Raw genomic sequence first — 15,674 nt, 5'->3', positions numbered from 1 at the left:
TCAGCGTATGAGATGCCACCCGAGTCTGTTCTCCTTTGTCCTCCCGTAAGGGAGATAAGGAGTCCCGTATTTAGAAACTGCAAGTCGCAAGACAGCCCTTATCTCCCGGATGAACCTTCCGGGAGCCAGCTCGGACTTTAAAAGACTTCTGTATCTATGCAAACAGTACCAATCTACATCAGCTCGTTTAAAACAACTAATTTATTGCGTCTCTGTTGTTTAAATTAGTGGAAGTGTGAATTTAGCTTGGCTGTGTTAGACAAACCAGAAGTCACTAGCAAAGGAGGACTCTTGAATTTCTGGGGATTTTACTTCACACGCGATGTTGTGGCACAGAGGAGCCGGTCTGTGATCTTTGCTTTCAGCAGAGCAGGCTGCAGTGAGACAGCGGCAGCAGAGGGCTTGTTAATGATTTAATGTGAGCTCTCTGCTTTGGAGCATGGCACTGTGCGCCACAGGGCAACTTGAGGTTTGCTTTTGAAATGTGCCGAAGGCATCTGTGTTGGGCCCAAGCGTATTTCACGGAGCTGTGAAGAAGTCCCTGCCCTACTTCCCCCCAGCCATCCCCGCCCGCCCTGGCGACGCAACGTCATTTCTAAAGCTCGTAAGTCAGACCATCTGTGCACTTTTTAGTTAGGAAACCCTCGTAATCAAATAATCCTATGAATGGAAAACAAATATCAGACAAAGCCTTTTCAGCCTTCAGAGCTTTTATATATCCTGTGGTGTTTTCCAAACGCAGCCTGTTCAGAAGGTGCTGGGACCACCTGCCAGCGGATTCTGAGGACTGGCAGCGGTTTGCAAGACAGGGCAGCAGGGAGGAGTGAAAATGGGAAATCTCGCTGCGTTTTTCTTCTGAGCCTCAGGGCACAGGCGTAATCACTGTGTGAGTGTCAGGGCGCAGCTGAATTTGGGTGTGCATGTCTGAGCGCTCGTCTGGGCCCACGCTTGGTCTGAGGAGATCGCTCCGTGGGTTGCTGGTGTCCGTTGCGAGCACGGGGAGGCAATGTGTCTCCACCGAACTGGGGGATCTCTCCACAACCAGGCAGCACCAACAAAGCAGAACTTCTTTCTCCCAAAAGGCATTTTGCCTCTTATTTCAGTCCCGAATTTAATCCAGCACAGACAACTTTGCACAGCCAGAGCTTTGCTAGGCAGCAGAAATCCAGCTTGTTTTCTGTTTTGGGGAGTTGATGGTTTCTGCTCTTTGATCTGGAGTGTAGAACTGGGGCTGTTTGCCCTGGTGGGGGATGGCCAGGGTGAGGTGGGTGAGCTGCAGAGAACCTGGTGAGACTGAGTTTTGCCACCTTTTCTGTCTTCCTTGCGTGCAGGGGGAAGGCTGGACAGCTGGGTGGTGTGTCGCCCTGCCCCCCGTAGCAGAATTACGAGTAGCTCCTGCTGTGCTGGGGCTGGGGCTCAGCTCTGAGCCCCCAGCAAAGCTGTGGTTGCACACCAGCACAGAGGTTTAAAGGGCTGATGTCCCACTGCTCTTTCTCAAGGCTCTTGTGATATCTCAATATCTTCAGTAGTTCTCCAGTTACCAGAATCTTCTGATCCAAGCTGCGTGTCTCGTGTTAAAAGATGCTTTTCCCTGTGGTGCAGAGACTCTTGGCTGCCTTTGCTCTGTGCCTTTTCTGTTATTTCCTTTTAGGTGTGCAGATGCTCATTGCCTCTCAGCACAGCGAGCTGAAGGGGCAGCCTGAGGGACTGCTCAAGAGCAGACTTCAGCATTCATTTTTTAAGGGGCCAAGCATTGCCCCAAGGCGGGTTCCTGTCTTCATTCATTTACCTCGGGCTGTTCAAGAGTGTTTGCTTCATTACGTAAAAAGCATCACTTAGCAGCTGGGGAGACTTTGGTGTAATCTCTCTGGTGTCTCTGGGTCAAATAACGAAGCTGAAACGGCTGTCAGCTTTGATGATGAGAACCAAAAGGAGCTGTCACTAAAGGTCTCTTGTAGTTTGAGCTCACCTGCAGAGTTCAGTTCAGTTCTGTTGTGACGCTGGGTCCTGCACAAGCTGTCCGTCACAAGTCCTCGATCTGCAGAGCCTTGCGAGAGGAATGTGTTAAATCTGCACCCATAAGCTCTGTCTCAGTAAAACAGGGATCTGCGTGAGCCCTACCTGTGGACTATGACTGCTTTGAATCACCTAAAAATACCGACTGTACATCTCCAAAACACCAACTGCCAGGGAAAGGACTTTTCTAGCCATAGGGAAGGGAGCAGTTTCTTATTGTGGGAATAGAGATTCTTCAGACCTTCCGGCCAGCCTGTTCAGGGCAGCGGTGATGTTTCCACCTCCGCACCGCCTGGTGCAGGTTCCTGTTTTTCTTCTGCCAGGCGTAGGCCTTGTTCACCACCACTTTGTCACCCTGTACTTCGCCACTTACAACGAAGACCCCTGCGTGCGTGCCTCTCATGATGTTGTGGACACAGGTAGCATCTATGTCCAGCCACTGCTGGAGCCTGGCAGGGATTTCGGTTCTGAGGAGCGGGCCGTGCTTCAGGACCTCCACCCTGCTGGGGTCCAGGTCGAAGTCAGAGATGGTGGTGGTCATGTTCTTCCTCAGGATTCGGATTTTCACTGCTGCAGGGATTGGAGAAAGAGCTGTTAGTTCTGTTTACTTTTCTTAGCTCTTACCTGCTTAAACTCACAGCCAACACAAGGCTTTCTTGCTCTTTCTGTAATGTGGTGACGCTTCATCCAAGCTCTTGTAATTGCAGTGAACTTGTAAAAGGTCCCATCAGGGGTTTATTTCCAGTACTGAACACCCTTCTCCTCACTCTGCTTTCCTCATGAGAGTGGTGAAGGTGTACCAGCACTGCAGGGTGGCAGAAGCCCTGTAGGAAGCAGGGGCACTGGCAAGTGGATGCATCAAAGTCCTGGTCTCATGCCAATTACTTGACTTTTCTCTGAGCTGGGATTTTGGGAGGTGCCATGACTGCCAGCTGCCCAAGATTTTTTTTTTTTTTCATGAAAGTTATGTGCCTGAATTCAGGACAGTATCTTGAAAACTTCTGCCAAGAAGTTTTCTGAGCAGAGCCAGTGCTGCCACCTGCTTGGGCTAGGAAAGGGAGAGTCGCATGACTGGAACAGCAGTACTGAACTTGGAAATAGCTAACATGGAGTCTGCTGGAGGTGTTTATGGCCTTTGATTGTCTCCACGGGAAAACCAGAGTAGTGCTTGTATTTAGCAGCCACAGACCAACTCCAAATCAGAGCTCACAGAAACGAAGCAGGTCTTCACCTTTGGTGCTGCCTGGAGCTGGGCCTTCCTGCTGCCTAACAGGTAAGCTGGGATCTGAAAACCCCTGGGATCTGCTGGAAAAGCTGCCCTTCCTCCTAGTCAGTTTGTTATGGCAAAGCCGTTTTCTGTCCATGCCACTACTTGGCTGCTGGAGGGAACGGCAGCAGCTGAGAGAAGGAGGTGGGGTACTCACCAAAGTCATTGGCACAGAGGTTTTCCAGGATCTCCCTGGCAGAGCTGGCCTCCTCAAGCTCGCAGTCCTTGCAGCTGGCGCGGGGTACTGCTGCAACAGAGATGTGGTTATCACACCCTTGTCAGGCTTCACTGGGAAAGGCTCGGTGAAATTTTGAGATCTGCAAGTGGTGACTTGCTGTTTCTGACTGGTGCTTCCTCCTGAGCTACCCAGTCCCTGGAGAGACTGCTCAGGCTGCCAGGAGGGGAAATGTTCAGCTCTCCTTGCTGGGGCTGGGGCAGACGCTGCTTGTCGCACTTCGTTTAGGCTTGTGCGTGCTGCTGCGTGTGAAAGCAGCAGTGGAAATGCTTAATGAAGATCTCCTAGTTTGGATGACACAGTAAAGCCATTGGTGTGGCCAGACTCCAGCCAGGGATGCTGAAATGAGGTGTTTCTTCTCCCCTTGACTGCTCTTGAACCTCCCCCAGTGTTCATCAGTATCTGGGTGTTTAATTTAGTCTCAGTCTAAAGATTTTCTTTCTTGTATAACTCATGTTTGCAGAGGCTCGTGCTCCTATGTGATGTTCTCTACTGTTTAAAGAGAAGGCTTGCAAAACCTTTCTTTCTGCAGGGTTTTAAGCCCTGGACACAGCTGACAGATCAGGGCTGCAGCTCCTTCGCTCCGCTGGAAGCACATCTCGCCGCCTGGAGCCTGCACACTGCGAGCTCTCATGCTGTGCCAGGGGTTAGGCTTTCACAGCAATTCCTTCCCTCTGCCCCAAACCCTGCGTGGTCTGATGGCACCCAGGGAGCTAATGAATACAGTAGAGAGGGGAACAAGCTGCAGTCAATGTCATGCTAATTTTCTAGACACGGTGGAGTTCCCAGAGAAAACAAAACGAGAACTTGGGGTTTTTTAAATACAGCTTAAAACCAGAAATACTAGGAATTTTTATGGGCATAGAAACAGGAATAGAAACGAGGCATAGAACCATCCTTTTGAGCTTTCAGTGTTACAGATGGGAAAACATATGAGAGAGAAAAAAACCCTTCTGCTTACTTCTCCTGCTCGAGGAATTTTCATCCGTGGAGACTGCGGCGATGCAGAGTTCGTGATCCGCAGGAAACTTGTCGCAGTTCAGGATTTCGGGCCAGGGGTAGCCGTAACAAGCCATGACGGGTGCGCAGCTCCTCTTGACGGCTTCACACAGGCTGCGGCAGGGGTAGATGAGCCTGGGGAGGGGATGGGGATTGCAGCACCTCTGGGCTGAGGACCGAGCCCGGGGCTGCGCAGGGCGGTGTTGTGCCCTCAACAGCTAGCAGAACTATTTTGAGGGTTTTGATATGTTTTGAACATTCATACCCAGGAAGCAAACAGTTAATTTTTGAGGCCAGGAGGTATGAGGATACAGGCTGCTGCTAGAAGCCTTCCCCACCTCCAGGGATCTTCTCTAGTTGTGCAAAGGCTGTTTACCTTTACAGGTGCCTGAGTAGGTACCCGATGTCCTTAGCAGCTCTGTACTTCCGTGGCTGCCCCTCAAAACCGAGGATTTCTCTCTGCTGCTGCCACTGTCAGATTAGGAAAAGCCCCAATGCCTTCAGAGCAGGAGCTGGGGTGAGGGACTGCAGGGGAGGCGGGAGGTGAAGCTGGTGGGAGCCAGCATGCAGTATGCAAGGGGGGCGACCGGGGAGGATGGCACCGGTGCCTGGGGTGGGAGAGCAGGAAAATCCAGAGGAGCGAACGTGGTGTTTCTGCTCCCGCAAGATGAAATGCTCATGTTTCACTTTCAGAGGGGAAGGTCCCTGCTGGGTAATCCAATTGTCCCTTGCCGAGAGGACCAGCACAGCTTCTTGGGGACTGTGCTGATCGCATTGCATGCCTTTTCTCTTGGGAGGCAAACGCAGTTGTGCTCTTCAGCTACAGCTGAAATAACTTGTAAAAACATCTTACCTGTCCAAGCAGATTGGTGCAAAGAGGGAGCAGAGGAAAATCCTAGCATCTGGGTGGCACTCCCTGGCCAGCAAGGGCAGCCAGCTGGAAGACTGTTGGATTACTTCTGGCATGGTCTCGTGCTCCAGCAGGTTGGGAATCCTCATCTCGGAGTAACCAATGTCATAGCACAAGGCCATGTGGTGCGGAATGGGTGTGCAGCTGGAGGATCTCCTCAGGTAGCTTGCCCAGGCTTCTGGAGAGCCCCAGAGCAGCAGGCGTGCCAGGAGACCCAGCAGCCATGGGCCACCCGACCTTGAGGGGTGCCTGCGGTGGGCTGGGATCATACTGAGAGTGAGCTGGGAACGGGCGAACGGGCGGCGCACCCTGGACTGAGCTGCTCCGACTGCGGGATGCCTTTTATAGCCTACGAGCCACCTCTCCGTCAATCCATCCTCATTAAGTGCGGCCCTTTCAGAGCCCTCGTGGGGAAGACAATGCTCCAATTTTCATTTGCCAGCGGCCCCGATTGTTTGGATTTTAGCAGGGGTTTGGCTTAGATCAGCAGGTGTGGAAATGAGGGCAGTTGGGGAGGGATGAATGACTTGGCCCATGTGTCTTGGGGCTCTTTCAGCCAAGATTGCATCTCTGTTTGACACCAGCCTCCAACCCATCCCCTTTCTCTTGCTCCAGGATTAGTCATTATTTCATAAACCCCAATGTTTTCCTCCCTTTTGTTTTTTCTAAAAGCAATCAAGTGTTGCTCAAAGTCAATTAGGAGGCATTTGTTTAGCTGGATCTATTGTTGAGCAGGCAGGGAGATAGGATGGTCTCACAGCCAGTAGTTAACCATTTGGGAGAGCTGAGGGTAGAGAGGAACTAATTTGCAGCTGAGGAGACAGGTTGTTTGCAGATGGGATTGGCAGCGCTTAGCTGGAAACCCCCTCACCTTGCAGCCTGCGTGACAGAGCACGCTTTCCGGGGAGCGGAATTTTTGCTTCATTACGAAATCCCGTTACCACCACTGAAGAGCGGGATTGTCCTTCCTCCAGCACGTAATTAAGATTCCAGCAGCCATCATTATTGCAGCCCGCTTTGGGGAGCTGGAAATACTGGGGGCGTCGCTTGCCAGAGCGCACAGTGCATTCAGACCTGGTGCCGTGCCATGAGGTTCAAAACGGTCAGCGGAAGCTCCAGCTCTGAAGCATCCCCTGGCACAAGGACTCTGCGCTGCCTGTGGCGGAAATTGTTTCCTTGGAGGGTGTTACGAGTACAGCCGGCTGCATCGTGTTTCTGGGGCTGCCCAGGAGCATCTCATTTTCTGCAGGGCTGCTTCTGGTCTGTACATAGCAAGAAGCTGACTTCTTGTTGACAGTTTGAGCTGACAGGGTTGATTTAAAGGGTGATGGAAGTAATTAGCTTTTTTTCCCCTCTTTGAGGGTTGCTGCTGTGGTTGAGATACAACGTGTGCTTGGCACGTACCTGCAGGAGCTCTAGGGGCTACAGTTTGGAGAGTAGGACCTTGAGCCTAGGAGCGCTTAAACCTGTCCTGCTTTCGTGGTTTTCTTTCCCTCTTCAAAAGTCTCAGCAGCTGGTAACAAGATCCCCGTAACAGTGACAGACATCAGCCGGAAGGATCTTCTCAACCTGCGGGGCCACAGTGTAGCCGTACTGTGGAACGGGACCTCGCCGGCACTTTGCAAATGCGTGCCCAGTGCAGCTAGAAATCCCTCAGCCTCACAGTCATGGGGGGATTTCTCTGCAGTTCAATTTACTTGGGATCCTGGCATTGCCTGGTTGCTGCTGGTGGTGCGCCGCAAAGGAAAGCTGGTGATGCTGGGATGCCACCAGGTCATGGAGCACGGCATCCGCTGTGTGCAGTGCCTCCCCCTTTGATGTTGCATGTGAAGATCTTTTGTGGTGGGGGATCAAGGGAATGAGTGGGGTGAGTTTGGAAGTTGTCTCCGTGCTGTTTGAGTTTCATAGCAGAGCACTGTGCCAGGTTCCCCTGAAAGGTGTTAGGTTTTGTGTGAAGTGCCGCCCTCTCCACGTGAGAGCGAGGGAGCCTGAAACGCTGAAGCACCATCACTGCTGCCCACCATAAAGAATTTTGGCCTCCCTTCCTGCAGAGCAGCAGTTCCCAGACTGTGATCCTCGCGCCACCTTTGAAGTGATAATACGCACTGATACACACGTGTTTGTTCACTCCTTTGTCCATTGTGGGATCTGCGAGAGCGTTGAAGGGCTTGACCCCTGGATCCAAACACTTAGGAACTGCTGCTGTAAAAATACTCGTCTCCAGCAGCTCAGGTGTGTGGTGTGTGCTCTTTGTGAGCTCTGCTGGGAGAAGGGTGGGTGTGTTTGAATGTCCCAAACTCAATTTCCCCATCACCTCTTTTTTTTTTTCCCCCTTCTGAATGGCCTGCCATTGATACAGGGTCCCACAGTAACAGTCCCTCAGTCTCTGTTGCTGCTCACACTTTCGCTGCAGAAATTCCCAACTTCCTGACAGAGGAGGAGTGCAAGCTCATCGTGCATCTGGCACAGCTGAAGGGGTTGCAGAAGAGCCAGATCTTACCAACGGATGACTATGAGGAAGCCATGGAAATGATAGAAATTAGCCAGATGGACATTTTCAATCTGCTGGACCACAATCAGGATGGGCAGCTGCAGCTCAAAGAGGTAGAGTGGGGACAGACAAACTGGGGGAGGTTTGTTGGGGGACCCTCTGGCAGGACCCCTCCTCAGATGGTCTCTTGTTGACTTCTGTGCAAGGGTAGGGCCAGACCCCAGTATATACTGATCAGTATTTGCTTAATTTCGTGTCTCAAGACTTGTGCTGGCCTTCAGCATGGAAATTTCTGGGGAAATGTGCAGCAGTTGTCCTGCTGTTGGGAGGCAGCAACAGTCCTTGGCAGGAGATGTGTGTTTTTCAATGTGCTGGGTAAAATGTTCCTTGTGCTGTGGGTTTCCTCTTGCTGGGTGTCCCGGGGAAGTGAGTTTCTAGCATAGGCACCACTTTGTGCAGCCAGCGGGGAGCTGACTCTGCTAATTGGCAGGATGCCAGCAAAGCCACCCCTATTAATGAGCCCAGAGGAGGATAACGAGCACCTCATCTGCAGCTCCTCCGCACCCTTGCCCTTTGTGGCAGGGTGCACCAGGGCAGGCTGTGGCAGTTCAAGGGTGTCCCTCCCCAGGCTCCATTCTCAGGCTGGGCTGGGGTTGTGTGCTCTCCTGCGGGCACCAAGTGTGGTGGGATGTGGGGAACTGTGACAGTGACCACCCAGGGCAAGGCTCCTCTGAAGGTCAGAGCCTGGTGAGAGCTCTCCAGGATACTGCATCTCCCTGTCCTCATGGAAAGGAAGTGTTTTGTTCCAAGCCCTTATCTTGGACAAGTAAAAGCATTCACTTTTATCATCGATAGCTTTACTTTCCCTTCAAGAGAAAGAGCTGTGCCCCCTCCGCCTCAGGACTGGTTATCCGAGTCTCCGCAGTCATTTGCCATGACCTAAACTAGAAATAACAGCACTCATCAACCACACTCTGTGTGTGGCTGCCAGATGATCCTCGCTGCGGCCTTCTCTCTGCAGATGTGCTGACGCCTGGCTGGCTGACGCGCTGCCGAGCAGAGCCCGCCGGGCTGCGAGGGAATCCGTAGGGTTTTGCTAATGCACAAAACTAGTGCCCGCTGCTGACGCATTTATGAATTTCAGGTGTTGACCCACACCCGGCTTGGGAACGGCAGGTGGATGACCCCCGAGAACATCCGGGAGATGTACACTGCAGTCAAGGCTGATCCCGATGGGAATGGTAAGAGCAGCTCCTCGGAAATCCCTTCGCCCTCAGCACAGCCATGTGGAGCAGAGCAAGAGCTGTGTCCCTTCCCAGGACTGTTTCTCTAGCTGTGTTCTTCAAAACAAAATAGCACTGCTTTAGACACCTTCCCAGAAAAGTAACATCAGTGTAAACCTCTCATGGCCGCGCTCCTGCCCTTCATCGCCCATCTAGCAGCACACTAGTTCCACTGCCTGGGCTTGGGTCTTGCAGGAGCAGGACCAGAACACAGCTCTGCACTGTCAGACCTGCCTTGGCTCATGCCCCACTGTAACAGGACCTTCAGGGCACGCTTCTGCTCCCGTGGTCCTGAGAGACAGCTCTGGCTCTGGCTACGCAGCTTGTGTTACCTCGGCTGCAGGTTTTAAGGTGCACCCTCCACTCCCCGCCCTGGTTTCAGGGAGACTTCTGCAGCAGGCTGGGAGCCCCGCATCGCCTGCAAGGAAGGGCAGAGTAAGTGGAGGTGAGGGTGGTCTTCTTGGTCGGCCTCTGTAGCTGATCCCTCTCTGTGCTGCTGCAAACTCTCTGTGTTCCATGAAACCAGTTCTGCCCCTCCTGCTCCTGGTCTCCCAAGGGCTCCCACTGGTCCGGACATGCACTCTAACCTCTGCTGCTCTAATTAGAGTGGCCTCAATTAAGCAACTCTTCATTTCCTAATCAAATTAAGTGAACGCACAGGCTCTGCACGCTCTCTTCCAGTGACCTGGTGTTGAGAGCTGCCCAGGAGGAGCTGGTTTGGAGTTGAAGCAATGTGTGAATGCCTAAATATCCGGAGGGCACCCCGTGCCCCGCTCCTCCGGGCTGGTGGCGTTCTTGGCAGAGGTAGGAGCGTATGACCGAGTCCTCAGTGGCTTTTCCGCTGTTCTGGGCATTAACAAATGAAAGATCCTGTTAAAGTGCTCTTGGCAGGACCTTGCTTCCAGTGAGCTGCTTCCTCCATTGTTAGATTGGTACGTGACACCGAGAGACCAGGTCACAACCTGGATGTGGCACTGCGTCATCAAAGACTGCATGGCGTACAGGGAAATGGGGACAGGGAGGCACAAGGAATGAGAATGGTGTGGATAATTAGGTCATGACCACTGGCACCTGAGGAACTGTCCTGGGCTGACCCTGATGGCTGGTCCTTCCTCCTGCCGGAGGGTGCTCTGTGCCCGGGGAGCGGAGCTGGCACCGCAGCAGCGCTGGCATGGCTGCCTGAGCGAGCCGCCAGCTGCCGGGCAGCGCATCACAGCCCTCTGGTCCCAGGGGTCTGATCCCCAGATGCTCTGTGCCCGGGGAGCGGACCTGGCACCGCAGCAGCGCTGGCATGGCTGCCTGAGCGAGCCGCCAGCTGCCGGGCAGCGCATCACAGCCCTCTGGTCCCAGGGGTCTGATCCCCAGAGCAGGGCTTCCCTCCGTCTCCAGAAAGGGAAAACAACTGTGAGGGTTTTTCTGAAGCTGACAAAGGCAGAAGTCCCTCCCTCGCTGAGTCCAGCTGAGTGCAAACAAGAAATACGTGGTTTAGCAGAAACCACTTCTTACCTCTCGCTTTTCTGTTATTGCTACTTACACAAGTCATACTCTGTCGTATTTCTCACTCATGTTCTCCAATGACACAAATGCAGAGGAATATGCTGCTTCTTTGGGGTTTGGCTTTTTTAAATTACCATGCAGGGTCTTGTAGAAAGTGCAGCCTGAAGTGTCCCACTCTGCTCTTAAACATGTCTATTTAAAAATCTGAGTAACAAGCCCCAAGCCGTCAGGTGGTGCAGGGGTTTTAGCTGTGGCACTGCATGTGTTAGAACCCTAATGGCTGTTTCTCTCTTGATGGAGTGGTTTGTGTTTTAGGAGCTTTTTGAAGTTCAAAATGGTATTTTGCCTGTCCCGGGTCTGACCCCGCACGGCAGCTAATGGTTTGCTTTTGCAGGTCTGCTAAAGTCGAGGGCATTGCTGGGGCCTGTGATCCTGTGCCTACGGGGTGCAGATCGTGGTGGGCACAGTTGGAGGAAGGCACTTTCTGAGGTGCCCTCAGCTGGTGGCATCTCCAAGTACAGGACACCAAGAACCTGCACCAGAGTCAGACAGCTTTTCCTCTCTTCCTGTAGGTGTGCTGAGTTTGGAGGAGTTCAAACAGCTGAATATCCGCGATTTCCACAAGTACATGGGAAGCCAGAAAGTGAAGATGAGCGACCTGGTGCGCAACAGCCAGCACACCTGGCTGTACCAGGGCGAGGGGGCACACCAGGTCATGAGGGCCATACGGCAAAGGTAAGGGCCAGGCAGCCACGGGGCGGCTGGGTTCGTGTAAGCACGAGGACCACCTGTGCCGGGAGAGGCAGTCGCAGACTTGCTAATACACTTCCTAATTGCTGAAAGTCTGTGGAGTAAAAAGAGCAGTGAACACGAAACGGGGAGAGGAGGTTTTCATTAGAACAAGAATTTGCATTGTCCCATGGAAAAAGGAAAAAGAAAAATCAAACCTTTCAGCATCTCCATTCACTTTTGGGAAGAGCCCTGTAAGACCAAGAAGACTTGGCATTGTATGAAATAATTCATTCTAATTAGTAAACGAGCTTACTGGGAGAAACTGCCCGTTTCCAATGCTGTCTGGGAGCCAGCAGTTGCTGTCATTTGCTTTAGCTACTCACGCATTTCACTGAAATCTGTCGTAGCTGTTCAGAGCTGACTTTTTAACAAGCACGACTTCACCTCAAGTAAGCCGGATTAGTTTAATCCTCCGAGCACACATATCGCAGGGCAGCTCGCGGCAGAGGGGAGAACCTCTTACCCTTCCCTTCATCTCAGATTTGGTGCTGGGAAACCCAGTACACAGGCTTAGCCATGGTGAGTTTCACATAATTGGCTGGAGACTCTTCGTCTTGTGGTGTTGGTCCTCACCCAGAACATGGGTGGGTAAAATCTGTCCCGAGGCTTGAAAACGGCTGTTGGCCACTCCTTTTCTTCAGCACATTCCAGCGGGAGAATGGGGTCGCATATTGCCTTGATTAGAGCAGACTGTGGCTGCCACCTTCTTCGTGCCAGCTAGCCAGCACACGCAGGCATCAGCATACTGCTTTCACGCTCTTCAGCTGGCCTCTGTTATGAGGAGGTGAAGACATGGCACTGGAGGAGGCTGTTAGTCCTCCCTGGGACCACGGGGTGCCTGGAGGGGCTCTGCCATCCTGCCTGGGTGCTGTGTTCCCCTTGCATCTGCCCTGAGGGCTTCACCGGTCCGGATTCTCAGAGCTCTGAGTGTTCTTTGGCAGGTCTCGAGACGTACCTGCTTGCCTGGGGGATGATCTCAGATGTAGCAGCGGAAAAATCCCAGAGCAGGAGGGCTCCGGTCTCCTTGATCACTTCCAGTGCCCCTCTGCCCTGGGGGGAGGCTGCTGAAAAAGCAACAGGGAAAGGTGAGTTAGGTGACAAGATATTCCTAGAGCTAGTCTCTGTTCACTCTCAGCAGGGGCCCTGTGCTTTGCTAACTGTCCCCGAGGTCTGTAGGTGGTGTGCAGGAGTCCAGAGAAGCGATGAGATGGCTCCAGGGACGCACAGAGAAAGGAATTTGCTGAGCAAGCAAAGTCTTCCTGAGAGCTGAGTCCTGCTGGAGATGCACTTTTCAATTTTGTTCTTTTTATTAACCTTGACAAGGACTTTCTGAGCTGTTGCCGATGGTCCAACAGATCTGTAAGGACCTAGTTATCTCTTGGCACGCTTGCTTTGGCCCATCCGTCTCTCCGGTCTGTTGGGGAAGGGGTTTTCTTTCTCTGGATTTGTTTGCTGCTTGGGAGGAGCGGCTGCCCAGGGGGCTTTCCCCTCACCTGCTCTGCTCTCTGCTTCCCCAGGGTAATGCGCCTGACTCGCTTGCCCCCCGAGATTGTAGAGCACAGCGAGCCCCTCCAGGTTGTGCGGTACGACCAAGGAGGGCACTACCATGCCCACATGGACAGTGGCCCCGTCTTCCCCGAGACTGCCTGCAGCCACACGAAGCTGGTCGCCAATGAAAGCGCCCCCTTTGAGACCTCCTGCCGGTAAGGCCTGCCCCGGCACGGTCTGGAAGGCCTTAGGGAAGAGGTGTGGAGAGCCATTTCACCTCACCTCCGGTGGTGGGCCCACAGACCAGCTCTGGAGATCACTGGCGTCAAGGGGTTTGAAGGGAGAGGTGACCGAATCCTCCCACACGAGGAGGGCAGAGAGGTTCTGCAGAGCTGCTGGGCCATCCCACCAGAGGCTAGAAATGCACCCTCACTGCTGAGGGTGAGGATTTGCTGTCTTGTCCTTGTCCTTGGAGAAAAGCTGATGATGTAAATCACCAGTAAATCTAGTGAAGTCCCAGAGGAACCGCTGTACATATGGTGGAGGGGCAGGGTACGGACAGCCCCTGTGCATCTCCTGCTGTGCCAGCTGTGTCCCCTGACAGCCACTCTGTCTTGCAGGTATGTGACGGTGCTGTTCTACCTGAACAATGTGACTGGGGGAGGCGAAACAGTCTTTCCTATAGCTGATAACAGGACATACGAAGAGATGGTAAATGAATCTCGCCTACATGATACCCCCGGGGATTTTGAGTCCCTCTTTGAATGTCCTTATTCGCTGTGGCTGCAGAAGGGGTCCGGTGTGTGAGGTTGGTGGACATTAGCCTTCGTAGCTAGAGCATGAGGAAGTTCTCCTCTGCTTACGGTCTTTTTCCTCTGGGGCCAAGGAAAGGGGCAAAGGGCTTTGACACTGCAGTTCTCCCCCCTCAGAGGCACAAGGGGTGGTGTGTTGGCCTCGAGGTGTAACACAGGCCCTGCTGGCTTCTGCCTGCGCAGGTTTCCTCAGACTAAGTCTTGGCAGGTGAGTTGTGCTCCTGTCAGGCAATGTGTTAAGGAATGGGCTGCTGCTCAGAAACAGGTTATGGACCTCCAGGGGTCTGAAACTGGCTGCTGCGGGTGGGCTGTGAAAGCTCCATCCTGCTCAGCGTCAGCCTTGAGCTGTCCCTGGGGGGCATTCAGGCAGAGGGCAGAGGCAGCCCAGTATATGTGCTTCGTTCCAGCCCTGTTTGCGACACCTTCTCTGTGGTTTCTTGCCAGTCTTTGATCCAGAACGATGTTGACCTGCGAGATACTCGGAAAAACTGTGACAAGGGCAATTTGCGAGTGAAACCTCAGCAAGGCACTGCGGTCTTCTGGTACAACTACCTGTCTGATGGAGAAGGTATGGGCTCATTTCAAGACTCGGCTCAGGAGGGATAGGACTGCAGGAGGTGACAGCCATCATCTTGCAGTGGCTGGGAGCTCAGAAGAGAGTCAGAGGGTGGTAGCTGCCTGCTAGTGGGAACTGCAGAGTCTACTTGTCACCAGCTGGGTACGAGCTTCCTGGCTCTGAAAGGCCTTTGTTTGCAGGCAGTAGGTCAGTGCTCCTGATGTCTTTGGGGGACAGGACTAGCTAGCAAACAAAGCCCTTGGCTGCACTAGCCATCGCCAGCTGCCTCCTGTCCTGCTGTGCGAGCTGAAACTCCTGCTGGAACTTGGTCTACAATTCAAAATATTTCCCTGATGTGGTGTTGCCCAAAGGGCTGGGGAAGGGAGGTAGACAAAGGCACAGCCATCAGCTCTGCAGCTCAGGGAGGCACGGTCCGCCCCACACAAGGCACTGCCGCGCTTGGGGCCCGCTCCTGCTTTATAGCTCAGCTGCAGCCTGATGTTTCCTTGGGGCTGTTTTTCTCACGAAGCTCAGTGTGGTTCTCCCCGACAGCCAGGCGGGGGGATTGACATAAATCTTCCAGGCTGCTGGCGAGTGGTGCTGGAGTGTTTTGATGGCAGATTTTGATCAGTGGTGGGAGAAGGGAGAGTAGAGCATCCCAGCCTGAGTTTCCATCGCTAGAAAATCCGCAGAGGAGGTCACAAGACCAGCGTGTGGGCTGTGGGATGATAATACCAAGACCTGCATGAAGAGCCCTGATAATATCACTGTCCTGTAAGAAGAGCCCCATGGTGTTTTTATGAGCAAATTGTTCCTAAATGGAGGGTGGCTGTTGATGCAAGTCTGCCACAGAAAAACCATGGGACCTCTGTAAGGAGAGGGTCATTCAGAACTGCTAAGACCCAATCTCCAGCATGGCCTTGTAGCGGCAGCCCCCACCTCTTCCATGCCAGCCTCCCTTTTTGGGAAGAGTTGAGAAAAACCGCGGCTGTGGCACAGAGTGCCAGAGCCCCTTGTGCTGGGTGGAGACATGGAGGCAACAAGCATTTTACACAGCCTGCCCTGGGGACCTCCTCGTGGGTACTAGGGGGCGTAGAGCACCCTACTCCGGAGGAGCCAGCTCCTGCAAGATGTGGGCAGGAGAGCTGGTGTCAGCGTGCCCGGCTGCGCTCGTGGGTGCTGCCGCGCTTCTTGCCACCTCCTAACAGGGGCTCTGCTCCGCAGGCTGGGTGGGGGAGCTGGACGACTTCGCCCTGCACGGGGGCTGCCTGGTCACCCAAGGCACCAAGTGGATCGCCAACAACTGGATCAACGTGGACCCCAACCGC

At 53.3% G+C, this 15,674-nt stretch overlaps 2 protein-coding genes across 2 annotated transcripts; one reads left to right on the top strand and one right to left on the bottom strand.

Moving 5' to 3' along the window:
- Positions 1 to 2,251: 2,251 nt before the first annotated feature.
- Positions 2,252 to 5,648, bottom strand: LOC104488038 (secreted frizzled-related protein 5-like). Its single transcript, XM_010144824.1, has 4 exons — positions 5,371 to 5,648; positions 4,480 to 4,652; positions 3,441 to 3,527; positions 2,252 to 2,586 (listed from the first exon to the last, which is right to left on the bottom strand). The coding sequence occupies exons 1-4, from the start codon at positions 5,547 to 5,549 to the stop codon at positions 2,252 to 2,254; spliced, it is 774 nt and encodes a 257-aa protein (XP_010143126.1). The 5' UTR covers positions 5,550 to 5,648.
- Positions 5,560 to 15,669, top strand: P4HTM (prolyl 4-hydroxylase, transmembrane (endoplasmic reticulum); the record flags this gene model as incomplete). Its single annotated transcript, XM_010144825.1, has 9 exons — positions 5,560 to 5,588; positions 7,260 to 7,294; positions 7,841 to 8,031; positions 9,063 to 9,159; positions 11,271 to 11,433; positions 13,008 to 13,193; positions 13,599 to 13,689; positions 14,235 to 14,358; positions 15,571 to 15,669. Coding segments are annotated over exons 1-9 (1,015 nt in total), but the record flags the coding sequence as incomplete, so codon positions are not given.
- Positions 15,670 to 15,674: the final 5 nt, after the last annotated feature.

This window comes from Buceros rhinoceros, unplaced genomic scaffold (genome assembly GCF_000710305.1).
Source record: "Buceros rhinoceros silvestris isolate BGI_N320 unplaced genomic scaffold, ASM71030v1 scaffold45691, whole genome shotgun sequence".
Taxonomy (NCBI): domain Eukaryota; kingdom Metazoa; phylum Chordata; class Aves; order Bucerotiformes; family Bucerotidae; genus Buceros; species Buceros rhinoceros.
The sequence above is the reverse complement of the archived record's forward strand: the minus strand, read 5'-3'. Positions and strand labels throughout refer to the sequence as shown.

What these genes read in the sequence shown, in the direction of transcription:
- LOC104488038 (XM_010144824.1), bottom strand. Translation starts at nt 5,549, where the DNA reads ATGGCCTTGTGCTATGACATTGGTTACTCCGAGATGAGGATTCCCAAC. An exon ending in GCACCAATCTGCTTGGACAG is followed by an intron (nt 4,653 to 5,370) that starts GTAAGATGTTTT and finishes TCCCCTCCCCAG; the next exon opens with GCTCATCTACCCCTGCCGCA. An exon ending in AAATTCCTCGAGCAGGAGAA is followed by an intron (nt 3,528 to 4,479) that starts GTAAGCAGAAGG and finishes CTGTTGCAGCAG; the next exon opens with TACCCCGCGCCAGCTGCAAG.